Here is a 25,731-nt window from a genome sequence, read left to right on the forward strand (position 1 = left end):
AATAAAAAACTTTGAATATTAAAAAAATAAAAATAAATAACTATGACTACCTTTGTCTCCCTAATTTTAGTTCCCAAACATTTTGGTTATGCAAAATATATTATTGCAATGACAGTTATAACTATTACTTTGTATCGATACAATTAAGTTGTAAATGAGATAGATCGAATATTAGTGGGCAACGATGATTATTATTTAACAAACATTAGAGAATCCAATGAAAGATCACGTTATCATATATCATAAAAGTTCAAAATCCATATGTAACATCACATTACCTAACCAAATTAATGAACTTTAGTTATGTCAACGAACTCCTTCATAATAATGTACCTGTTCAGTTTCTTCTTTTCCGTTTTCTTCCTAAAAAAATTACACACCTAGCTACATTCATGTGTTTTGGTGGGTACGTTGAATGCCCTAATTAAATTAAGAGAACAAGTATAAATTAATTCATATTTTACATATATAAAGTCTAAGAGTGGGAAATCTGAGGAGCACTTGGATTACTTTTGGTAGATATAATCTTCTTCAAGAGATTGTGGATTATTGTTTTGTTTTATTTGGAAGTCACTTTTAATATGTATATTATTAACTAAAGAGCTTAATCATTATATGCAACAAAAGGTGGACATAAAAAATCATAATATTAATAATTAAATAATGTGTAGTTTGTAATTTTTTTTAAAAATGAGAAATTATTAAATCAAACATCTTTGCCACTACTACAATAATATATAATTAGATGTTTGTGTAATTTTACCCTAACTTGGCATGCAAATTAAATATTTAATTAAATCTATATATTAATATTGGTCATATATGTGTTATATATGCTTTAATTTAGATTGGTCGCTTTCAACTTTAACTTGTATAGTAATTAACGGGCGAAGAAGTGAAAAAGTCAGTGCCCCATTCACCCACTCAATTCAAAGATATGATATTAAGTCACTGCTTAGGATTCCTTGACTGAGGAAAGAAGCAATATCTCAGATTTGGTGAGCTTCCACAGCTATACGATGGATGGGGTACCTCTTTTATGATGTTATTATCACACACAACCAGTGAACTACTCATCTTTTGTCTAAGTTTTCAAACTACATACATTAACCCACATTAAAGGTTTTTACCATGAAAGTCTAATGATACTCGCCATATATTTGTCATCTTACCGCATCTCACGCGCGCACGTAAAAGTTTTTTTTTTTTTGAATTCGTGAATTTTTATATAAATTTTTTTATTTGTCTTATACTAAAATTTTTCTTTTAAAATCAACAATTATATAAATAATTATATTTTTAACATATTTAATGGGTTTAATTCTAATCTTATAAATCGGGTAAAAAATCTAAACAAGTCAAAGAGAGATCAATTTGACACAAATAAGCCAAAGCAAAATCTGATTCATCAATCAACCAACTGACATTTCTATATAGTTTGAACCAAATAGGTTCGAACTCACTTTGCACATAATTCGAACCAAATAGGTTCGAAGTACACGTATAGACCAAAGCAACATAATTCGAACCAAATTGGTTCGAACCATAACTTGATAATTCGAACCTAATAGGTTCGAATTACACTGAGCATATATTTACCAAGTAATTCGAAATATGTTGGTTCGAATTAGTAAGAATTCGTTCCAGCAAGCAATTTAAGTTACGAATATAGAATCTGCATCATGTCTTAATAAGACTCGTACAGTTATTTTTGCCGATGTTTATTAGACATACATTTCGTTTAAAACTGCGGTGACAAAACATATTCAATAACTAAAAATCCATTCAAAGTACATCGCACTAACGTTAACAAATTTTATCAGTCACCAACTACAAGTAAGAAAACCGATAACAGTGGAATCTAAACGCGAAATTGAAATAACAAAAGTACCAAAGCCACCAATACACCTAATCATGCCCCCATGTGCAGTGGCGGAACCAGAAATTTCATAAGAGGGGGGCCAATTAAATATAAAATATAACAAAAAATTAACAAAATATGATTTGTAGCATATATATCAAAAAAGTAATTATATTATATAAAAGTCAATGTTCAACTACATACTTTAAGATTTTGATATTTTTAAACTTGCTCGACGATGCTTCATGGAACTAAAATCATCAATTATCATCTCTGAAGTGAATTTTGAAGCAATTTCCTTTTCAATATATACAATCATACAATCTGCTAAAAATTCATCTTCCATCTTGTTTCGAAGCCTTGTTTTAATAATCTTCATAGCTGAAAAGGCCCGTTCAGTTGTTGCTGTTGTCACAGGAAGAGTCAAAACAAGACGAATTAATCTATCAATTAAAGGATATATATTTGATTTTCCTGTCTCTGTCAATTTTTGACACAATTCAGCAAGAGTAGACAAATTCTGAAAATCTGGAGCTTTAACCACATCAAGTTCATAATGTTGTAACTCATAATCCAATTGAATCTTTTCTTACTTAGAAAAATCTAAAGAATAGAAATTCTTTGCAAGATTGCATATGTTGCAAACACTGAATAACTTGAAAGCATCTTTAGGATCTAGAGATGTACTCAGTATGAGGAGCTCGGTTGCTTGCTCACTAAATCTACTATTTAGCTCTTTCAATTGAAAATCTATCACGCTAGTAAAAATGTCAACACGATAGTGGTGTTCAACAGTGACAACATCCTTTTTACGACGAGACCGAATTATGTCACTAAAAGAAGCACCCATATCAGGTATCTGAATAGCATGATCATTGCAGAAAGAACTAACTTTCTCCAAAAGTGCTCCCCAACTACTATCTCTTAACTGTTGAATCAATGACTTTGTACTAGAAACCAGATGCATAGCATTCAAAATGTCTTGAGATTTTTGTTGCAATGCTTGACAAAGTTTATCAGTGATTCCCATGATTTCTTTCATCATATGCAAAATGAAAACAAAATCAAATGATAATAAAGATTTAAGAGCATAAGTAGCATCACCACGTTGAGAATATGTAGATCCATTAGTAGCCAAATCTTCCAGAACTGAAGTTATTGCTCCAAACATACGTAAAAGGCTACAAATTGAGTTGAAGTGAGAGCTCCACCTAGTATCTCCTGATCTTTTTAATGTGCCAATTTGATTTGCTCCCCTTCCTGTTTCAATTTGATTAGTTGCAACTAAATGGAAAATTTCAGTTGCATAAGCAGATCGTAATTCATCATTGCGTTTGCAAGAGCACACAACATTGATAATATTACTCAAACTTAAAAAAAAAGCATGAACATCAACAACTTCTTTAGCCGCAGCAACAAGAGCTAGCTGTAATTGATGAGCAAATCTTTACAAGACTTAACAGCAATATTATGAGGAGAATTAAGAGATTTACCCACATGAGATAAAAATGCACAATCCTTTCCATTATTCACTTTTTTCCAATTGCGAAATCCTCCTGATGTGAATGGACTTGATTTTCTAGAAAATAAATAGCATGGAAGACAAAATGCAGCATCCACTTCTGGCGAATATTCTAGCCAAGAAAAACTCTTAAACCAATGAGCTTTGAAACGACGAGGATGACTTTCTAGACCAGAAAGAGGGTACTCATCCATAATAAATTGATATGGTCCAAACTTTATGTATGCTCTACGGATTTTATCTTGTTGATTGATAGGATAATTCCAAATTTGCGGACGCTTTCCGGGATCACGCATCAATGTATCAATATTAACTTGATCTATTTCAGTCCTTGCTATTTTGGAAGCAGGGGGTTGAATATCTTGCTCAACAAGTTATGTCACAGGTTGCTCAATAATATTTTGAACATTACTCAAAGAATCTGAAGCTGAATTTTGTTCATCATATATTCTCTCTTTTCACTTGAAAAATGAGTGAATTGTTTTCATCTTTGACATTTTTAACTTAACTTGAACTATCTAACAAAAAAAAAACAAAAATAATTGCATATATATTATTTTCTTTAAAAAAATGAAAATAGCTTCACGAATCAGTCAAAGCACGTTACTATGTAATTCGAACCAAGATAACTCGAATTATAAAGGAACACATGATTAACCTAATTCGAACCTACATAATTCGAACTACCAAGGAGCATAATTCGAACTGCCTTGGTTCGAAATACACACGTGAACGCTTCCCAAGTAATTCGAATCTAGCTGGTTCGAATTACTCACAATTTGTTCCAAATACTAATTCGAACAGGGCTGGTTTGAATTACATGGGTTTCGGCTATATAAGGAGGTTACTGCCATCATGCAGGAGGATGATGCGGACCGTAGGCGTGGTCAGAGCTCCAGTACACAGGCACCTTTAGATGTCGATCTGAACGAGCCTCCTACGATTTCTGCTGCTGACCATTTTGCGTTGGGTGGTACTCCTCCTTCCGCCTACACTGCTGCATCACATTCAGTTGCCGAGCCGTCTGGGGCTCCCGTCCAGCCTAGGCCACCTGCACAGCATGCCCCGGATGAGGATGACGATGAGACTGAGGACGAGGAGCCACTTATCCGGAGAGGATACAGGATACGGGTACCCCGTCGTTGCTTCACCGGCTCGCATCTGTTTAGATGATTCATGTATCTTGTATGTTGTTTGTTCATGTTCGTTGTTGTATCTTAGCCAAGTTTATTTTTGTAGTTGATGTACTTTGACGATCCAACATGTAGTTTGGTTATTTATGTTGCAGTATGTTATTCCAAATCATGATATTGTACTTTGAAAATGGTTGTTTAGTGTTTATTTCTGTTACTAGCATAGTTTTCGCATCATGTATTAATTTAATTTGAAGGTTTATTTATAAACGTGTGCATTCAACAGACATTTCGTTTAAAACTCAGGAAACATAACACATTCATTAATTAAGATCCCATGCACAGTACATCGCATTAACATTAACAAATTCTATCACTTATCAACTACAAGTAAGAAAACCGATAATAGTGGAATCTAAATGCGAAATTGAAATAACAAAAGTACCAAAGCCACCAATACACCTAATCATGTTCCCGTGTGTGCTCTGCTCCTCCGAGCTGTGGGCAACTCCGACATGTGTGGCCGGGCTGTCGACAAAGCCCACATCTCTTTGGTCGGTTTGGATCTGCCTCGTCCATATTAGTCTGTATCCGAGTGGACCTGGGACGACCCTCTCTCGCATGCCTCTTATTGGGGTCAGGGATGACAGTCGGCCCGTCATATGGTGGCCAGAAACCCTCTGGAATGGGAGGTGTGAAACCCATCTGACACACACTGAAGACCGAACTAAGACGATACACCTGGTGGACGTAAGGCTCCCATGTAAGCCGTGAGTAGGCACAGCATGCCAGTGCGTGGGGACAAGGGAAATGAAGTGCCTGGAAGTATCCGCAGTCACATGTGTGAGATGCAAGCGAGACTCTGTAGGTACCCAGTGAGAAAGAACCAGTCGGAGTTGTCTCTGCGACGGTGAACTCGGAGTTATCCCTGTCGTACACAGTAACCGTGAAGCACCTAGCCGTCTTCAAGTTGGCCTCTATACACTTCACCAAGTGCTGACTAAATTGTTGTCCGGTTCCCATCTGCGCCTCAGCCTCCCTCCCTTTGCGAACAAATAATTCGGCCAACCTTCCGTATGTTGCCTTCACTAGGGAGCACACAGGAAGGTTTGTGACACCCTTGAGGATCGAGTTCACACATTCAGATATATTTGTCGTCATGTGTCTGAATCTACGCCCCTCATCACAATGCTGTATCCACAAGGAATACTCAATCCGGTTAGCCGAGTCACACATCGCCGGGTCTTCGGACCTAAGAATATCAAACCAGTAGTGGAACTCGACCTCGGTCTTAGTGTACATCGCATTCACAAGTAGCCTCCTTGCGTCTTTGCCCTTGAAGGTGAGGGCGAAATTTTCCGCAACATGTCGAATGCAGAATGCCCGGTATGCAGACGGAGGTAACCAGCCTCCGTCAGGAGCCTCAAGGGCGGCCTTGATGCCGTTATGCTTGTCCGAGATAACCAGCAGACCCAGCTGCGGTGTGACATGCTCACGCAGGTGGGAGAGAAAGAAGGACCACGACTCAGCATTCTCACCCTCGACTAATGCGAAGGCAACAGGGAGTATGTTGGAGATCCCGTCCTGTGCAATCGCGACAAGCAACGTTCCCCCATACTTGCCATACAGATGGGTGCCATCAATACTAACTAGGGGCTTGCAATGACGGAATGCCTCGATACATGGTGGAAAGGTCCAGAATAGTCTGTGAAAGTAAGCTCGAGACTCGTCCAAATGTCCACCGACACGAACAGGGCTCGTCCTTAGCACTGCAACAGTACCAGGCATCGTCAATCGGACACCTAACACCCACCTTGGGAGCTCATTGTACAACTCATCCCAGTCACCATAGATGAGAGCAACAGCCTTCTGCTTCGCCAACCAGACCCTCTTGTAAGTCGGCCTAAACCCAAAGTGTGCGGCGGTGGCATTTAGGAGCACCTTGATGCTGACGGATGCATCATCCCTAACCATTGGCATAATGAATGCCGATATCACATGGTAATCCAAACTCCTGTGGTCGCTGGAAATAGAGGTGGTGAGACAAGTATGCGGTCCGTTGTAACGTTTGACCTCCCAAATCCCCTTGCGCTGTCGGAGACTGAGCCGAATCAACCATGTGCACCCATTGCCGAACTCAGAACACTTGCCCACATACCGGCGATAGTCAGACTCCACGACCTTGTACTGTACCCCTCGTCGGATGCTGTAAGTCTTGACACTTAACAGGGCCTCTTTTTTATCCAGAAATTGCTGACCAACCTGAAACTATGTCAGACCTGCAGACCTTTCAGCATCTCTAGCGCCAAATCCAGCCGGCTGCCTAGCAACCCCCTCTTGCCTCATGGCATCCAAGTCCAAAGAGGAAAAATGTGGAGGGTACTGCTGCGTGCCGGAGCTAGAACCACCGCCCACCACAACAGGATCACTTGCTCCAACATCATCGCCACTGTCATCAGCAATCATATCCGGCTCGACATCATCGTCCTCTGGATCATCCAAGAATCCATCTCCAACACAAGCCGGTGCAGCACACTGTAAAGATGTCGGCAGATACTCCCCTTGTCCGACCTCGTCGCCTACACTGCCGTGGAGATCAACAGCGAACGAAGGGGAGGCGACAGGTTGGACGGGTGGCTCGTACGCAGGGACGGAGGAAGATGCAACGGCAGGTCTGGAGCTAGAACCGGCAACCGTGGCTAAAGTGGTGGTATTCCAGTTCGAAACTCCCGAGCTGGACACCGCGTCAACCAACTTTGCCAACAGTTTTGGTGTCCTCACCTCTGGAAACTGCCGGCGACAATGAAACATGACCTGCAAGTCCTCATCACTCCCGATCGTGAAACAATCGTACTTTACGGTGTTCTGGAGCACCATGATTGGAAATCGATAAAAAAACTTCTTAACCCGTTTCACACCTTCCAGACCAAGTTTCAGCAGTACAGAGCTAACAAGGTCCTCATACCTCGTCGTAGGCGTGACGATAATACAGAGAGAATCCTTATCAGTGAACTTCACACCGGAACGAATTTTCTTCTTAATGGATCCTCTGTGGTGAACCAACACTGTGAAACTCTCCTCACTAGCCATGTAAACCACCTCTAATGATAGCAACTAACGTTCAGACCATATATATACAGCGCTGGTCCTCACTAATTCGAACCATTCTAGTACGAAATATGCTCAGTGTAATTCAAACCTATTAGGTTCGAATCAAGTTATGGTTCGAACCAGTTTGGTTCGAATTATGTTGCTTTGGTTTATACGTGTAATTCGAACCTATTTGGTTCAAATTATGTGCAAAGTGAGTTCGAACCTATTTGGTTCGAACTATATAGAAATGTCCGTTGGTTAATTGATGAATCAGATTTTGCTTTGACTTATTTGTGTCAAATTGATCTCCCTTTGGCTCGTTTAGATTTTTTACCCTTATAAATCTGAGTAGTGTTGATTTTTTTTTTCACTCCCATCACAGATTGATTCATTATCTTTGCGTAAGTTGTTATATAACTTAGGATGTCAAATATCTTTCTGATTGTAGTCTTGTAGAGTAAATTAGTAATATATAACTAAATAAGTAGAGTATAAAAGTTGTTTTAGCAGTGAAATATATGGTGAATATTAAATTAATTAAATTATATGTGTAAGCATTCTTTACCTTTAATGAATAAACAAATAATATTCATAACGTTTAAAATGTTTACAAACAGCACATGTTTCATTCTCACTTTATGCATGTTAATTTTGGAACAATTTGCTGTCGGGATATAATTATTTTTATCAAAAGTCACCTCATTAAAAGTTTTAATTTGATTACAAACAGTTCTTTTCTGATGGAAAAAAGAATACCAAAATATAATAGTGCAAAATAAAATTATTATACTTTGTACTTCATCCAAAGATATCACTTTTTTAAAGACTATTTAAGCATAATATATATAATTATTATTATTATTTTTATTGATGTGATAATATATGTATACGTTTGTACATATATTTATTTATATATTTCTTTAAAAGAATTTATACAACCTTAAAAAATTAAATTAATCTCATAATTAAACATATATACTATAATAATCACTATTATTGTCTTTTCTTTCTTACCTCATAACATAATTAGGTAAATGCTATTTTATCTTTTTAAAATAATATATAAGTTACATTTTTTGATATGTTATATTTTAATGGGTGTTTATTTATTTTAAATTTTTAGTAAAATTTGTTAGATAACTAATTTATCTAATAAAATAAAAAATATAAAATTGATTTCGGGTCATTAAAATTTGTTAGAAATTTAATAAAATATTTGAAAAATAATATTATATATTACTATTTTATTTTTCACACAAAATTTTTTATTTTTAACAAAAATTAAATAAAAAATAATTGCAAACTAGCTACATTAATTTTTAGAAAACAAGATATAAAGTACGTATTTCAATTTTTTTCTCATATAATTTAAAACCAAATTGTATAGAATAAATTTTTAAATTTAAAAATCTATTTGACATGATAAACTTTTTAAATTGAACATTTTTCCTGTAAGATCCCACATCGGTTGGAGAGGAGAACGAAACATGCCTTATAAGGGTGTAGTTTAAAATTTAGTTAATATAAGAAAATTTTTAAATTAATATTTTAATCAATATATAACAAAAATATTAAAATAAACATCAAATTATAATGTAATACATTAAAAAAAGTAATTTACATATTATTTTAGAGATGATAAAATAGCATTTAGACATAAAAACATTATTAGTCAAGTAGTATTTAATCTCTAGATCACTTTTACGAGTTAGACTCCATTTTAGTATTTGAGATCGATAGTTTGCACTAAAATAATCTAAATCGAAGAAATACACTACGTTAGTATGATCTCTAACTCCGTTTTATCAAATTGATGGTAACGCCATGTGTGACAAGACAAGACCCTTTCACGCTGGACATAATGCAACGACGACATTGTTTTGCTAATAGTATGCTAAATGAACAATAGAAATTACATCGTTTACTCTCCCAACAAAAACACTAACGTTCTATCGGTAAAAAAATATAAAAATATGATTGCGTTGTAAATATAGTTTTTAAATCAACAGAAATTTTTTTTGTACAAACATTTAGTTGTCACAAGTAAAAAATTCAATAAAATTTATAAATCGAAGTATTCAAACATCGGGTTGTCTTCTCAAGAAATTGCAGGAAAGTATGATTTATTATTGGTTATAGAAAACAGTATTTTTAGATTTTAAAAATGTTTGAACAAGAGAAATAGATTGCAGGAATTAATAAATCAATAACTAATAAAACTCTTGGCAAGGTATGAAAACTGGAAATCCTATCCTAGTTATCCTTATCAATGGTGATGAGAATTATATATTTGTTTCCACTCAGTCAACCTCTAACTATGAAGGTAAGTCAAGTGGACAAATCAATTTAACACCTAAAGTCCTAATCAACTCCTAAGGAAAGACTAGAGTTATAGGAATCTAAATCAATCAGCAAAGATAACAATTATCAATCACGATGAGTTTGACAACTCAAAAGTCACCAATCAATCACCCAAAGTCAATAATGTAGAAAGCTAAATAAAAATCATATATTTGAAATACCTCAATTATTAATAAAAGAAATCACATCCAACATGGAAAAGTTCATAAACAAATGAAAGAGAAAATACATAAGAAAGGAACATTGAACCTGTGATGAAGAAATCCTAAATCCTAATTCTAATTCCTAAAAGAAAGGAGAGAACCACTTTCTTTGAAAACTACATCTAAATCATGAAAAGTGAATTATGATCTCCTCTCCTGAGTCTCTGCATATTCTCTGACTTTAATCTGTGTTTTTGGGCCAAACTCTGGGTCAAAACGCGGCCCGAAACTGTCTCCAGCGTATTTTGAAATTTCTGCAGATCGCGCAGGTCACGCGTACGCGTCAGTCATGCGTACGCGTCATTCAGCGTTTTCCTTGCCACACGTGCGCGTCAGGCACGCGCTCGCGTCGTTTGCGCTAACTCCAATCCACGCGTACGCGTCGCTGTGATTTTGTCCAATTCGCGCGCACGCGTCAGCCATGCGTGCGCGTGGCTGTCTGCTGGTTGTCTCCTTTATTTCTTGTGCTCCTTTCCTTTTTTGCAAGCTTCCTCTCTATTCTCTAAGCCATTCATGCCCTATGAAGCCTGAAACACTTAACACACATATCAAGATATCGAATGGTAATAAGAGATGATTAAAATACACAAATTAAAGATCTTTAGGAAGCAAGTTTTCAATCATAGAACAATTTGGAAAGGAATTGTAAATACATGCTAATCATATGAATAAATGGGTAAAAATTTAATAAAAACCACTCAATTAAACACAATATGAATCATAAAATAATGGTTTATCAAACACAAAACGCTTATTCATCCTCCCCTCCCTCCTCAAGGCAATGATCACTTGAAGTCTTGGGTATTTCATGGATGAAGATAGGACTCGTTGGTTTGCTGAATTGGTTAGGGTTTTACATCGTGGGATAACAGTTTGCGTTCTACTTCATCAACTTCTTCTGCAACCTCTGTCACTTAAAGGTAAGTAAGTTTTGAATAAAAAATATTTATTATTCCCCAAAACTTGTGGAGCATATGGTGGTGGTGGTGTGTGTTCAGAGACGAGCTTCATAGGTTGGAGGGAAAGCAGTGTCCCCCTCCCCCAAGAAAATTCTCTTTATATAAAAAAGAAAAAAAAGAAAAAAAGAGTGGCTCCTATTTAAAACTTTATGGGCTCCTCCATGGATTTGATAGCTTGGGCCTTGGGCCATGGACCATGGTTATTATCATAAGCAAAAAAGAAAGAAGCTAATAATAAGGAATATATAGTCCCTGGTGTGTTTATTTATTGTTTTCAAACTGAATTCAAGAAGGCAAATTTTTTGGTATCTATAACTTTGATGCCAAACTTATCTTTTATAATAAATTTTAAATAATAAAAAAATATTTTTTTTCATATTTTTTAATTTAAATATTACTTTTTATCTTTTCTTAATAAATTAGGTAACTATATATAGATATTATAGTATGCACTATCAAAAAATTAAAGATCACTTCTTTTCTTAGAGCATCACTCTAACAGACAAAAAAAAAGGGATAACAAGTACTCTTCTATTATCATTTTTTATTCTTTCTTTTCTCTGTGAGTTATTTCTTTTATTAAATTTTTGTGAATAATTTATGTATTTATTTACCTAATTTATAATCTTATAATAGTAATTTAGATTTTTAAAAGAAATTGAAGATGATAATTATATAATTATAATATTAATTAGCATATATCTTTTTTATTTTCTCTCATTATTAATTATTTATGACATTTATATTATTGATTTATAAAAAAATAAAATTAATTAAGTTTAGTTAATAAGTTGCACAATATTTCTTTATGTAAATTCTGAATTGTAGGAATTTAATTGAATTATAGGTAAGATAAAAATAATAAACATTTTTTTTTAAAAAAAGATTGACCAAAATAGTGAAGATGTTTCTAATATTGTTACATCAACAACAACCTCTTCAATACATGAGGCATAAAACATCAATATTTTAATTCCTCAACCAGATAGTTTATAGTCAAAGCACCCATGATTTAATCCTGAATAAATTGAAGTATTGCATTTGGTAAGAGATCCAGAAATTCGACCAATGATTTAGAAGTTTCATCCAAGTGAAAGAGATAAAATTTGTTGAGCTTATTTTAAAGTTGAACCAAATCAACCAATACTTGATAATTATCCATTCTCGAACAGTACAAGTCATGGTCGTCATTTTTAAGCTTTTTAGTTTGAATTATACCATTCACGTTAAAGTATTCTATTAAAGACGATGTTGGATATTATTTACCATGCTATTTATTTGCTAAAAAAAATTTCAATCAACATAACCTCAAATGCCTTCATTAAAAATTACTAGGAATTGGAAGAAAATAAATAGTAAAAATGATTGCCATATTTTAAATCATATCGGCAAATACCTCAATGCGCTCCATCACAAGGCAATAAAATCATGTGACAATTTGATGAAGCAATCATAACATGTTGATACACTTATAAAACAACAAACATAAAAGAAAATTGAGAATAATCAACGTAGATTTAGAGCATCTATTGATTGTATTTAATAGTCAACTTTTTAAGGTTGCGCTTATAGAGGCCATGATAAAAGCTCGAATTCAAATAATTGAGGTAACTTTATTGAATGGTTAAAGTTTTTAGGGTCTTACAAACTTGTTTTGAAAAATGCTCATAGATTTGCTAAATATACTTCAAGCGATGTTCAGAAGAGAATTCTACATATTCTTGCTACCATGGTGAGAAAATCAATTAGAAAAGATATTAAAAATATCAAATTTTATATCATTATTGATAAAGCTCGTATTGAATCTAAAACAGAGCAAATGGATATTGTTTTAAGATTTGTTGATATAAATGGTTTTGTTTGTGAATGCTTCTCACTACAAGAAAGTCACTGAATATCATTTACCAAAAAATTTTACCGTTAATCTGTTTATCGTTGGATTTAGTGGTGGAATAAATCTGACGGTATAAACATTGCCGGTAATTATTTACCAGCGAATTTTTTCGTTTGTCGCTAATTACCGGCAGATATAGCAACGGATATAAACTTTTAATCAGTGAAATTTTGGAGCTTGTTACCGTCAGATTTTTTTCCGGTACATCTGACGGTAATATATTATTTTTTATTAATAATTAAATTAATAGTTACTAGCAGATTTAAAAGTAAACAGAAAATCAAATTTGAAATGCACGAAACTCTCAATTACAAAAATTGAACCAAAACCAAACCAAAAATTGAAAGAGGAAAACTGATGAGTTTTAGAGATTAGGCTATACTAATGCTACTACATTACATAAAGAATCAACCATACCAAATTATTTATAATACTAAGGCTATTATTTGTTTTAAAATTGAGAAACAATTAAACAACTCCCAAAACAAATCCACCACACAATCCATTACTACTATATTTGTAAATTTATACACTTTATAGGCTTGAGACAAAAAAGTGAAATCCATGAGATTGAAACTACATCACAATGTCTTCCAATCTCGAGTTCATTGTACCTAGACTTTATGAGATGAGTCACAAATTTGAAACATTTTTTAGAGACAAGATCAGAACCAAAATGATAAAATTATGAGCAACACTCTTAGACATGTTATCATATTGCTTCTCTTCAATATCAGGTGCCCAAAATTCAAATAATGTTTCCCCTAATCTGATAAGAACTCGATCAACCAATTTCAATTTCAAAAAAATAATTATTCTTTATTCCTTTTGTGGTAATCAATTATATGAATATAAAGACATAAGACGAAAACTAAAATTGAAAATTTTAAATTTACAATCAGACATGGAATTACAATTGATTAGAGATTGAAGAAATAATAAAAGGGATACTTATATAACATACATGCTTGTTACATAGACCTAGAGAAGCTTACAATATATGCTTAATCAGTCCTAATGAAATCTATAACAAAGAAGGGACTTTAACAAGAGTAACTGTAGTAAGAATATGTATGTATGGAAATCTGAACATTGTTAAACAATCATGAAGAGATTTGCATTCGATCAATTTCGCTGAAAAACTAAGGAAAGATCTAAAGCACTAAAAATCCCCCAATCACCTAACAAATAATAATAAATGTATCATCATCCTACTAAATACTCTAAGAATACTCAAACAATAAGAGGTTTAAACACGACATAAAATAGATCAATCAGAACAAAACAATAATAAATATATCTTCATCCTATTCGATTCATTAAGCAAAGGAGGCAAGCAGCATATATATATAGACATACAAACTAAACAATTGAACAAAAAATTAATTAAACCCTAAACCCCCAAACAAAAAATTTAGCAATAATTGCACAAACAATTAAACAAATTAAATAGACATAAAACTCAGAAGATTAATTTCAAAAAAGTTTCAAACAACTGAACAAATTCTAAACCCCCAAATGTTGAAAAATTCAAAACAAACTAAACAGAGAAAGGGATTTAGTACCAAAGGTGGCGACAAACGAGAGGTGGCGATGATAGAAGGAAGAAATGACGAGGCGGCAATGACGAAGCTGCGGGAGGCAGAAACACGACCGGCGAAGATGCTGCTAGAGGTGGATATGATGCTACTGGTGTTGATGATTTTGATGGATGCAGTGACGAGGAGGGAAGCTCGATTGGAGGAGTCCACGACGATGATGAACGAGCATGCAGCAGGAGGGGCTGATGCTATTGAATGAGTGCGGTATACGACGTGGCAACGTTGTGGCGGCGACAGTGACTGAGTGACATGACATGCGATGAAAGTGACTGGGTGTGGCAATGACTGGTGAAACAGCAGCGAATGGTGGCGATTGGGGCTGACGGTGAGAGAGAAAGAATGGGGGAAAAGTGAGGTTGATGATATTGCAGAAATAGAAGGGAAAGGTTTGCAAATTCGAATTTAGGGTCAATTTTTCCGAAAAAATTTGCCAGTAATGCATAGCCTGCGACCAAAACGGCGCGTTTCATTTAATTATGTTACCGTCGGATTTTTTGCCCCTAAATTTGACAGTAATTATCGCGCCAATTTTCCTTTTTTTTCCTCCAGTTATTACAGGCGGATTTGCTGTTGGAAAATTGAATCTTACAATAACTTGTATACCCCGTGAATTTATTGCCAAATTCGCCGGTAAATTCGGTATTAAACCTATCACTAACCTCCGATACAAAATCTGATGATAAATCCGAGGGTATTCAACTTTTTTCTTGTAGTGTCTTTGATCTTGTACACGTTAGTGACATTAGTGCCATGACTTTGAAAAAAGAATTAAGGTTTGTGCTTTCTTTTTATAATCTTCAAATTAAAAACATTCGAAGTTAGGAATATGATGGTGCTAGCAATATGAAAGGGGAATGGAATGGTTTATAAGCTATATTGCTCAATGATTGCCGATAAGCATATTATGTCCATTATTTTGTTCATAAATTGATGTTAGCACTGGTGGATGCCTTAAGGAAAGTACTTTAAATTTATGAATTTTTCACAAAATTGACTGCTATTATCAATATTGTTGGTGCATCTTGCAAACGACGTGACCAACTACAAGAAGCTCAAGAAATTGAAATTGCAAAATTAATTACCATTGATGAGCTAGAAATAGGTCAAGGTGCAAACCAAGTGGGCATTTTGCAAAGAGCTAGATATACAAGATAGAGTTCTCGCTTTCATTCTATTTGTAGCTTGATGAGAATGTTTACAGCTACTCAAAGAGGTGAGCACTACAAGAAAAATATTGAGTACTGTCAGATTTACCATCGGATTTAGCGTTACACATTAGCATCGACTTTATCGACAGATTTATGGATGATTTTCATGTGGAATTCGACAGATCAAATCATTACCGGTGGATTTTCGTTTTTGACGGTAAATTCACCGGTAATAGTTGGAGGAAAAATGGGAAAAATAGGCGCAAAATGTAGCGTGGGATTTACCGGTGAAAAAAATCCCCTGGTAAACCCATTTTAGTGGAACGCTGCGTTTTGATGGCCGCTATGTATTACTGTTGAATTTATCTGCCTAAAATTCAAAGCGCGAACTCTCCTCCCTTTCATTTCGAAATCTCCTCTCTCTCCCTCTCTCTCTCTCTCTCTCTCTCTACCCCTCTCCTCTCAACACTGCTGCTGCTGCTGTCTCCTATCGCCGCCTCCCCCCTCTGCTCCATTTCCTCAAGTCGTGCCTCTGCCTCGTGAAGAATTTGCACTGCCTTGCCATCGCGATGAGGAGACTGCTATACCGTCGGCCACTTTCTCCGTTTCAAGTAAGTTGGCCGTTTCTACCATTAATGTTTAGATTTTGCTGTGAAATTGGTTTTAATATATGTTTTATGAACAAATTGAACAAATTTCTATAAATTTGGGATTTAGAGTTTAAATTATATTACCTTGAAATTGGGTGTAGGAATTGGAATTGATTACTGTGAAATTAAGTTTAGGGTTTGGATTTTATGACTTTAGGATTTTGTAACAACTCAATTAATTATTCAATATTATTGGTAATAATATGATAATAAGGTATGGTATTTCATTGTATTTATATTAATTATAAATTTAATATAAGAACAGAAATGGTTTGCTTTAGGAATACGACTTTAGTTATTTGGAAAAATTGATGGGTTTTTCTGTAAGGGTGTTAAATAAAAATAGTTATATTAAGAAAAAATTAGTATAGGATCCAAGATATAAACATGTAAATTTGGTTATAATACTAGTATATTCATTATTTGCTCTGTGTGTTTTTGATAATTTTTTTGTTATTTAATCTATAAATTATGAAAATAAAATGAAACTTTTTTTTTCATTGTAATTTTTAGTTGTCCATTATCAATAAATAGTTGAATTTTTATTTTGCACAAATATAATTTTATAACAATCCAATTGTGTTTCATATATGCTCTATGTGATATAAGTCATTACAAGTTTAAATAATAACTTGTTAGGTACATCTCTGTAGATTGAATTATTATGTTGCTAAGTTTAAATTTGTCATGTTCAAGGCTTATTTATCACTCTAAGGTATAAGATTTTAGTTCTCTAGCTTACATATTGTATCTCCAACCTTCATGAGATTAAGTATTATTGCTTTGGACTTGAATCATGAAGGCTCCTTGTTTAATTGAATTAAATTGTTATGAACTTAATTGACTTTTGATTGATACTGTGAATTGAGGTTGGTTGGATTTGTGAGAACCGTAAAGAAGGATATATGTCCAATTTTAGGAAAGGTTATGTCAAAATTTTTTTGAAATAATATAAATTTTAAAGGATTTGTGTAGAAAATATGATGATTAGTGTTAATAATATATTCTCTTTGCAAACATGACGACAGGTAGCAAAGGTAGATCAAGTAGGTCTCGTGATCGTGGTAGAGGGAAGGTTTCCACCTAAATTAACATCCTTGATACACTACAAAAAAACTTGGTAATTACGGTAGTTTTTTTTGGAATTTACAGCGGTTTGAACTGCCATTACTATCAAGTATGGCGGTTTTGAAAAACAACGTAATTCTGAGCGCCATTCTGGTTATTATGGTGGTTTTCAAAAAACTGTCGTAATTTTCATGGTTAAAATGACGGTTTTTTGATAGGTTAAAATGGCAGTTCAAACCACCGTTAATTCCAAATAAAATGACATTTTTGGTTGGTTAAAACGGCATTTTGAAGCCGCCATTTTTACGGGGTTAACATGGCGGCACTACTAGAAAACTAGTTATTACAAACGGATATTTCCGACGGATTTTATCCCACGGAAATACAGACGGAATTTCAGAGGAATTTTTTGTCGGAAAACAAAAAAAATGAATTAGCATAAATTACAGACGGAAAAGAGAATCCATCGATAATTCCGTCGAAAAAATTAATTTTTTTCGTTGGAAATAGTTATAGACAGAAAATCAGTCTGTAATTAAATGGAAAAAACGCTGCGTTTTATTAAATTATTACAGATGGAAAATTCGTTTGTAATTTAAAATTTTTTGTCGGAAAATATTAATGTAAACCTAACCTATCCCTTTTCTCTCCCTGTGGCAGCCCCCATTCAAACTGTGTTTCGTGCTCCATTCACAAATCAAAGACGAGCTTCTTCCTTTCTCCCCGGTACGTGCTACTTCTTCTCTCTATGGCTGCTACTTCTGCTTCTTCCGCCGCGGCCATTGCCGTTGCCGCTGCTGCCGCCGCTTGAATCACATAATCTCTCTCTGTCATCCCTTGCGTCCTATGAGATCCCTCCGCCGCCACTCTCGTCGCGTCTACTCCCATTGTCAGAGAGCTCTCTCTGCCGCTACTCTCATCCCATCTGCTCCCTTTGGTGCCTCTTCCATCTAATCTCATCCCGCTTTCTCAGTTCTTCTTGTAACCATCTCAAATTTCAGGTATATATATCCTAATTTTGTGATTCTGTTCTTCGTGATAAACCTTAGGGCTCAATTTTTCTGTGCCAGTTTAAGGTTTATCATAGTCTACTTTTGTTCTTCATTTGAATTTGCGGGTTTACTCTGATTTTGATGATTTTTTTCTGCAATCGAAGCTTTTCATTTGAATCATTTTCTTGGATGAACATTGAATCTGTTCTGTTCTACTCTGTTCAAGTAATTTGTAATTCAATTTGAGCTATTTGTTTGATAATTATTTACAACTTTCATTTTTTGATAATCATTTGCTTGTTATTCAGTGTTACAGCTAGAGATCTTATTGACATTATGCTTCTAAATTTACTTCTAAATTTCTGATATCTTCATTCTTAACGATGGATCTGTAACGCCTATACTCAAGGTTAGGGTTTAAGCTCTCTTTCGTGTGCACTACTTGTTCTTATTTCTACTCGAACTCATATTAATTTCTTTGTGATAAATTTCGAGCTTCTACCATTTCCTCAGCCTCCACCTCCTGCTGCCAAACAAATGCCTTCTTCTCTAACTTTTGCCATCAGCAATAAGTTTGTCTCTACACATCATAGTTTTTAGCTCTGCTTCTATTTGAGTGTTTTTTTTATATTTTTTTAGTTCCCCTTTCATGTGAAAAATTACCTGATAGCTATTTGTTGTGAAGGCCGTTCTTGTTTCAGCTAATGTTTATGTTGCCTTTGGTTTAGGTTTTCTAATGGTTTATATAAAGGAGTTGACCTTTCTTGGTTTTCTTTGTCTGGGTTGAAGGAACAGGTTTGCTTAGAGCTATAGAGTTGATAAAGAAGTTGACCTTTCTTGGTTTTCTTTGTCTGGGTTGAAGGAATAGGTTTGCTTAGAGCTATAGAGTTGATACTTTTATCAGGTCTAATTAGATTTTTTCTGGTTCGAAGGTTCGATGTGAAGGGCTATGTGACTGGGGTTTGGGAATCCTGACTGGAAGAGGACACATGAGGAGGTAGAAGCTTTGGAAAGGTGTCCAGGTATGCATTGCAACTTCTTTTTTGCTTAAACATGTATGGAAGAGGACACATGTATATCCTTGTTCTGTTCCTTAGTTTTTGTTTTTGTTTTATTTTTTTATTGTACCATATATGTTGATTGTCTCTCTTCAGTGTGTATGCACAATGTGGGCTTCCTCAGGTCAACCCTATCTCTTTCTGTGGTACTCTCTAATTGTCTCTTTTGAAGTAGAAATGATAATACTTCTTCAAGATTTCCAAGTCGTGTAGCATGTTTAGTGTATACCTCCATCATCCGTTTCATGCTATACATTTATTGTTAGTTCATTTCCTGCAAATGTACAGGGGCAATGTTCATTGCTGTTATGATGTAAATGTAACTTTTTGAGTGAGACAAGGTATTGCCAGGATTTCACTCAGGAGATGGTTTTTGTTTCCTTTTGTATCTTTTTTCAATATTGTTGGTTATAGTTAATTTCTTAACAATTTTATTTTATAACTATTTGTTTTTATTTTTATTTAGTCATATAATAATCCATCTTATTAATGGGCTTTACTTTTCTTCTCCTGTGACTTAGATACAAGAAGCTTCTATGTAGTGTGGATCTTACGAAGGACTTCTTTTTCAGCTACTCATACAATGTCATGTTTAGTATTCAAAGGAACTTAAATGATCATAATACAACAGGACAATCACTTTACGAAACACGGTTTGTTTGGAATGAGTTTTTGACTCGTGGAGTCAGGAATAATCTCCAGAATGCTTCCTGGACAGGTGCCTTAGTTTATGGCTTTTTTAAACAGGTACATAACAGACTCCCCTTTTGGCTAATGGATATGTTTAGTTTTTATCTTCTATATATTAATTTCATTGTACTTTATTGGCAATATTAATTTCATTTGAAATGTCTAGTTTTTACCATATATAACTTTGTATATGCTATTGCTGGCATTTTATGTGATAGAGTTAATGCTGCAATCATTAAACTATGGATTAGTAGTATTCACACAAAATGATAATTTAATGTAGGAAGTATTTTTTATCACTGTATTTGATGCCAATGAAATTTTCTGATCTAATTAGTAATGAACTATTCCTGTTTGAGAATCAGGTGTCACATCTGGAGAAAAGAGTACTACGAAACAAGATGGTATGTAACTATAGCATTATTTTTTTTAAATTTTTTCAATTAGAGATGTGTATTATTGTAATGCCTTGCGTTGAAGCTTGGTTCCCCTGATAATGGATGCAGCCGCTTTGGCAAATTTGAATTTTGTTGACGGATGGATTATATCTAGTATCTAATTGTAGAAAAGAGAACTTTGAAATTTGGATACAGTAGCAACCTTTTCGTGAATCGGAAAATTAAGTTGAAGCCCTTTTTCTTTTTAATCTTTGTTACCAGTATCTAATTGGTATATTCTATTTTATTTTATTACTAGACCAATTCAAATTTGGTTTCAGTAGTTTCTAAGCCACTTTGTGTTTTCTATTGTTATTATCATTTTATTTTAATAAATTTGCTATTTCCATTTTGTTTTGTTGATTATATATTAATTGTACCAACTACCTTGTTCATTTCACATGGCAGAGCGAATTAGGCATAGTAAATGTTTTCATACAATGGACCAGTAAAGTAAACTTCTGATCTTTAGTCCATAAGATCTTATTTTTTTCATAAACAATACAAAACACGATTTCATTACACCATATATGTAACATGTTATTTTTATTATTATATTGTTATAGCAGAGACGTGCATAGTTGAAGAACCTAAAAAAAATTGGTCATGTCAGCATATGAGAAACCATCATCATCTTGTTCAATGACGAGTACTGTAGCATTAGCAAGATGTATTGATCCACTATTGAAGGATTTGAACGAAAAGAAGCAGAGTTTCAAGCGCAACGTGGTGTCTTTGGCTGCAGATTTGAAGGATGTTCGGAACCGCTTGCTTCACAGGAACAATCTTATGCCAAAGAAACCTTAACAAGAAAGGTACAAGGTTATGAACTTAAGATTCTTTTATTTTCAATTTTTTAGTTGCTAGGTTCTATATCCTTTTTGTTACAATTAAAAAAAACACCCCAAAATTGGGTTTACTTTTTGGCATACTTGGTGAAAATTTTTCAAATTTTGATATCAATCATTTCTACTTTTTGAGTTGTGTTATTTTTCTTTAATCATGCAGAAAGCAGAGACTAAAGCCAAGAGTATGGAGTTTGAAATTGGAAGATTGCAAAAGAAATTGGAAGAAAGGAACGAGCAGCTTCAGGCTTCAGCCTCTTCTGCTGAAAAGATATCAATCGGCCTCTTCTTTTTAACATTTTATGTTCAGACTATTATGATATATAAGATTGAAATCATTTTGCTATGGAAAGATTATTTTGCCGACAAAATTATTCATTAAAGAGTAATAATTCTCTTGTGATACCCAAAGATCATAATGTTTTATTCTAATTTTGAGTAAATGTCCATTAAAGAGTAATAATTCTCTTGCTACCATAACATTTACTGGGAGAATGCTTCCTGTTTGCTTCTACCATCTGCTTTCTTTATTAATATTATGATGCATTTTTTTGTCTTCTTTCCTTATCAGATCTCCAACTTTGTGATTGGACTATATTCCATCTCTATCCAATTCTCTTCCTTTCCTTTGTTTTGCAGAACTACAACACCACCTCTTCCTTTTTCCCTTCTTTGCAAATTCTTCCTCTTGTCCTTGTTGGGTATGCCCCAAAAGTATCTAAAATATAATACTTTTAGGAATTGTTCATATATCTTTGGTTTCTCATTCAGTGATGATACCTTTTGTTGCTGGGATATACATTGCAGCATAATTATGATGCAAAATTGTGTTTTCACTGGCATAAGCTACAACTCTCACACTCTTGGATCAGCTATGAGCAACTTGACTCCGACAATTACTTTTTTGCTGGCTATTATCTTCAGGTAACTAATTACAGGGCATACATCTATGCATCTATGCATGTTTGGATATTTGCATGCATATGGATTTTGACAATGTCTCTTTCTATATAGACTCATAACCTTGAAAAGTTAATTTGAAATTGTGCTCATTGGCCTTTTCTTTCCATAAAACTTGTTTGTTTGGTCTTTTATTTCTAAGAGTTAATAAATTATATATTGAAATATTTTCATATTGTATAGATTATGGTTAGTTCTTATGCTTTCAATTGACATAATTTTCATTAAGGATGTGGTGTAATGAGTTTTTTGTGCCATAATAAAGTGAATAACTTTTACTATTGACATTTTTTCATGTATTTTTCTCTGCTGTGTTTTTTTACTGACATGCAGTACTTTGAAATGTTTGCAGCCAAGAAGTGTAGCCCTTTTCCAATTGCATTAAGAGATATAAAGCAACACGACATTACTCAAAGCATGTGTGGGATACTGGTTGATTGGCTTGTAGAGATTTGCATAATGTAATTTTTCTCATATAATTAATGTTATGAATTATAATTGATAAATTTAGTATGGTTGAATAATACACTGAGGATTATAGTTAATGTATCAATACATTTTGTCTATGTTTTGAATTATATTGACTTGCTTGATAAATACGATGAATTTGTTTATTTTTTGAAATATTATAAATATTCGAATACAAATTAGATAAAAATTTGTATTAAATTAATATTTATTTTGTAATTGAAAAAATAAAAAAATTCTATTTTACCTTAATGACGGATTTACAGAGGGATTTTCTGTCTGTAATCAGAGTGTCAGATGATTTTCCAAGGTTCAAATTACAGACGGAAAATCTGTCGAAAAATTCGTCTGTAATTACAGACGGAAAATCCATCGGAAAGTTCGTCGCCTTCGAGAAATGGATGGAGAATTTACAGAGGGAAAATCCGTCGGTAACTGCTAAAAATCCGTTGGTAATTTTTCGACGGAAAAAAATCCGTCGGTAATAAAAAAATCCGTCTGTAATAAAGACTAAATCTATCTGTATTATTCGATTTTCTAGTTGTGCGGTTTTGGTTGGTTAAAACGGCATTTATGAATCGCGTTTTCACCCTGACAGTGGCATTTTTATTGGTTAAAACGGCGTTTAAAACCGCCATTTTATCAGGTTAAAATGGTGTTTTTGATTGGTTAAAACAGCGTTTATAAACCACCATTTTTACTCTGACAGTGGTATTTTTATTAGTTAAAATGGTGTTTCAAACCGCCGTTTTTATCAGGTAAAAGTAACATTTTTTATGATTTTAAAAGGCATTTTTTATCCTCATATTTATCGTGTTAAGCAAATGATTTTTTTTATTAAAATTTCACAATAGTTGGGTCCATCTACTGTAAAGATGCATTTCTGTACAGATTAACAGATTTTTGTTTTATTGATTTAAAAGCGTATCACTAAAAGTGTTGCCTAAAGAGAAAGTGTTATTCTTAATCGTTAACTTGGCTCTGATACCAATTTTTTTTCGTCGACTTTTTCGAAATTTCTATTAACTCTTCATATTTTATTTTGAATAGGTTTATAATTTGTATAGATTCAATTGGTGGTGTTTTATTTAAAGGATTTTGATAAAAATAATTTGCAAATTCATAATCTAAAGTATTGACCATTTCTACTATTTCTCTTGCATTTATTACTAGTCCTTGATGTATATTTATAATTTTGATTTATAACTTTTCAATCTTGTTTTAGTTTATAATATTCTTTTTTGCATGGATTATTATATATAAAATCTTTTATCTGTTTGTCTTTTTCTTTAATATAATTTCTCAAATCCTTAATAACTTCTTTTATTTCTACACTTTCTCTTGTTTCTAAATATCTGTTTAATTTTTCAATTTCATTCTCCATTTTTTCTTTCAACAGCTTTAATTCTTTTAAGTCATAATATGATTTTCCAGTCATTTATAAATTTTTTAAGTTTAATTCCAACTTGTTTATATTTGTTCTTATTTCTATCCTTTTTATTATAAGATCATCAATTTCAATCTGAAGATTATTTAATTCCCTTTTATACTCCTTTATTTTACTTTTTAATTTTCTCGTCCTTTTTCTTTTTATTTTATTTTCTGGTTTTTCAATCTTTGTATGCTTCATTATTTATCTTAGAATTTCTGCAAATTCTATCATCGATTCATCATTATTTTCTAGAGATTCTATTAATTTTTCTAACTCTTTAACTTCTCCTTTCAATTTGTCATAGATTATTTTTAGAGCTTTAAATGCTCTTTGATTTATTTTAGAAAACTGTAAATAATTCAACCGATTTTTTCTTTCAAAGAGTTCTTGTTTCTTGTCTTGATAGGTTACATATATTTTCTCTTTATTTATTGTCATAATTTAATGTTTAGGGTTTCATTTAGTTTTTCGACCTTTTTTGTTAATTCTTTTATTTCAGAATTTTCTTCTTTAATCTTTAACTTAGATAAACTTAAAGGGCTATTAATTTTGGATTCTCTTATTTGAAAATTCGATGAAATTAATTTTCCTGATGGTTCTTTTAATAATAGAATTGGGTTTTCAATAGCTTTATATTTTGGTATTTCTGTTTTTACTATTTTCTGAAATAATTCATCGACATAAATTCTTTCTCTGTTTTTAAATATTATACTATGATGGCTATTTGTTAAAGCATAATTTATTGCATATGTAATTGAAAATGGTTCATCGTCTTGTTCCATTAGATTCTTTCTGTGAAATTTATAAGCCAAATTTATAGATCTTCCAAGATTTTCAGTTGATAAAGGTATAGCATATCCAAGATGGGCATTGAATTTAACATTTACGTTTGCCAAGTTTCCATGAACAATTCCAATTATTTGATCTATTGGGTCATCAGTAATTCTTTTGTCACAGATTGCTAAGCTTATTGGTGAATTAATTCCTTTCATATATGTAGATTTGATTAAGACTTGTATAGTACTAATATGAATCCATCCAATTTTAGATCTTTTTGTTGATCCTTAATTTTCTCAATTTGTTTATTCAATTCTTCATCATTTATCAAAGCTATTTCAAGTTCTCCATTGGCAGATTTTATCTTTATAGGGGCTTCAAGTTGAATTTTTCCATAGTATATTATATTTTTTCTATTAAAAACTTCTTTTAAAAGATTTTGTTTATTAAAATTTTCATTTGATTTGAGATTTAATTCTGTTTTTAGAACAGCTTGTTTTTCATTATCTAATAAGCAGATAATCTATAATAATCAGATTCTTCCGTTAATTCTAAGCTTTCTAAATAATTCATAACTAA

General features: G+C 33.2%; 4 protein-coding genes across 7 annotated transcripts; 1 reads left to right on the forward strand and 3 right to left on the reverse strand.

Moving 5' to 3' along the window:
- Nucleotides 1–2,450: 2,450 nt before the first annotated feature.
- Nucleotides 2,451–3,577, reverse strand: LOC107474905 (uncharacterized). Its single transcript, XM_016094551.1, has 2 exons — nt 3,395–3,577; nt 2,451–3,287 (listed from the first exon to the last, which is right to left on the reverse strand). The coding sequence occupies exons 1-2, from the start codon at nt 3,575–3,577 to the stop codon at nt 2,451–2,453; spliced, it is 1,020 nt and encodes a 339-aa protein (XP_015950037.1).
- Nucleotides 3,578–4,978: 1,401 nt separating this feature from the next.
- Nucleotides 4,979–6,490, reverse strand: LOC107474906 (uncharacterized). The gene has a single exon (XM_016094552.1). The coding sequence runs from the start codon at nt 6,488–6,490 to the stop codon at nt 4,979–4,981; it is 1,512 nt and encodes a 503-aa protein (XP_015950038.1).
- A 294-nt stretch (nt 6,491–6,784) lies between these two features.
- On the reverse strand, nt 6,785–7,606 carry LOC107474907 (uncharacterized). Its single transcript, XM_016094554.1, has one exon. It carries the CDS (start codon nt 7,604–7,606, stop codon nt 6,785–6,787), a length of 822 nt encoding a protein of 273 aa, XP_015950040.1.
- A 10,560-nt stretch (nt 7,607–18,166) lies between these two features.
- Nucleotides 18,167–21,283, forward strand: LOC127744835 (phosphoinositide phosphatase SAC3-like). 4 transcript variants are annotated; one of them, XM_052257508.1, is made up of 5 exons: nt 18,167–18,494; nt 20,065–20,290; nt 20,599–20,637; nt 21,079–21,123; nt 21,237–21,283. In XM_052257508.1, the coding sequence occupies exons 2-5, from the start codon at nt 20,132–20,134 to the stop codon at nt 21,249–21,251; spliced, it is 258 nt and encodes an 85-aa protein (XP_052113468.1). In that variant the 5' UTR covers nt 18,167–18,494; nt 20,065–20,131; the 3' UTR covers nt 21,252–21,283. The 4 variants fall into 4 exon arrangements, with proteins under 4 accessions (XP_052113468.1, XP_052113467.1, XP_052113466.1 ...); XM_052257507.1 differs by lacking the exon at nt 18,167–18,494 and adding an exon at nt 19,399–19,507; XM_052257506.1 differs by lacking the exon at nt 18,167–18,494 and adding an exon at nt 19,809–19,884.
- The last annotated feature ends 4,448 nt before the right edge of the window (nt 21,284–25,731 follow it).

Source organism: Arachis duranensis, chromosome 2, assembly GCF_000817695.3.
Source record: "Arachis duranensis cultivar V14167 chromosome 2, aradu.V14167.gnm2.J7QH, whole genome shotgun sequence".
NCBI lineage: Eukaryota > Viridiplantae > Streptophyta > Magnoliopsida > Fabales > Fabaceae > Arachis > Arachis duranensis.

Excerpts from the sequence above, each read along its gene's own strand:
- LOC107474905 (XM_016094551.1), bottom strand. The coding sequence starts at position 3,577 with ATGGATGAGTACCCTCTTTCTGGTCTAGAAAGTCATCCTCGTCGTTTC. Across the intron at positions 3,288-3,394 it reads GATTTCGCAATTGGAAAAAA|CTAGCTCTTGTTGCTGCGGC; the intron begins GTGAATAATGGA and ends CATCAATTACAG.
- LOC107474906 (XM_016094552.1), bottom strand. The coding sequence starts at position 6,490 with ATGGTTAGGGATGATGCATCCGTCAGCATCAAGGTGCTCCTAAATGCC.
- LOC107474907 (XM_016094554.1), bottom strand. The coding sequence starts at position 7,606 with ATGGCTAGTGAGGAGAGTTTCACAGTGTTGGTTCACCACAGAGGATCC.
- LOC127744835 (XM_052257508.1), top strand. The coding sequence starts at position 20,132 with ATGTTTAGTATTCAAAGGAACTTAAATGATCATAATACAACAGGACAA. Across the intron at positions 20,291-20,598 it reads TTTATGGCTTTTTTAAACAG|GTGTCACATCTGGAGAAAAG; the intron begins GTACATAACAGA and ends TTTGAGAATCAG. Across the intron at positions 20,638-21,078 it reads GAGTACTACGAAACAAGATG|AGCGAATTAGGCATAGTAAA; the intron begins GTATGTAACTAT and ends TTCACATGGCAG.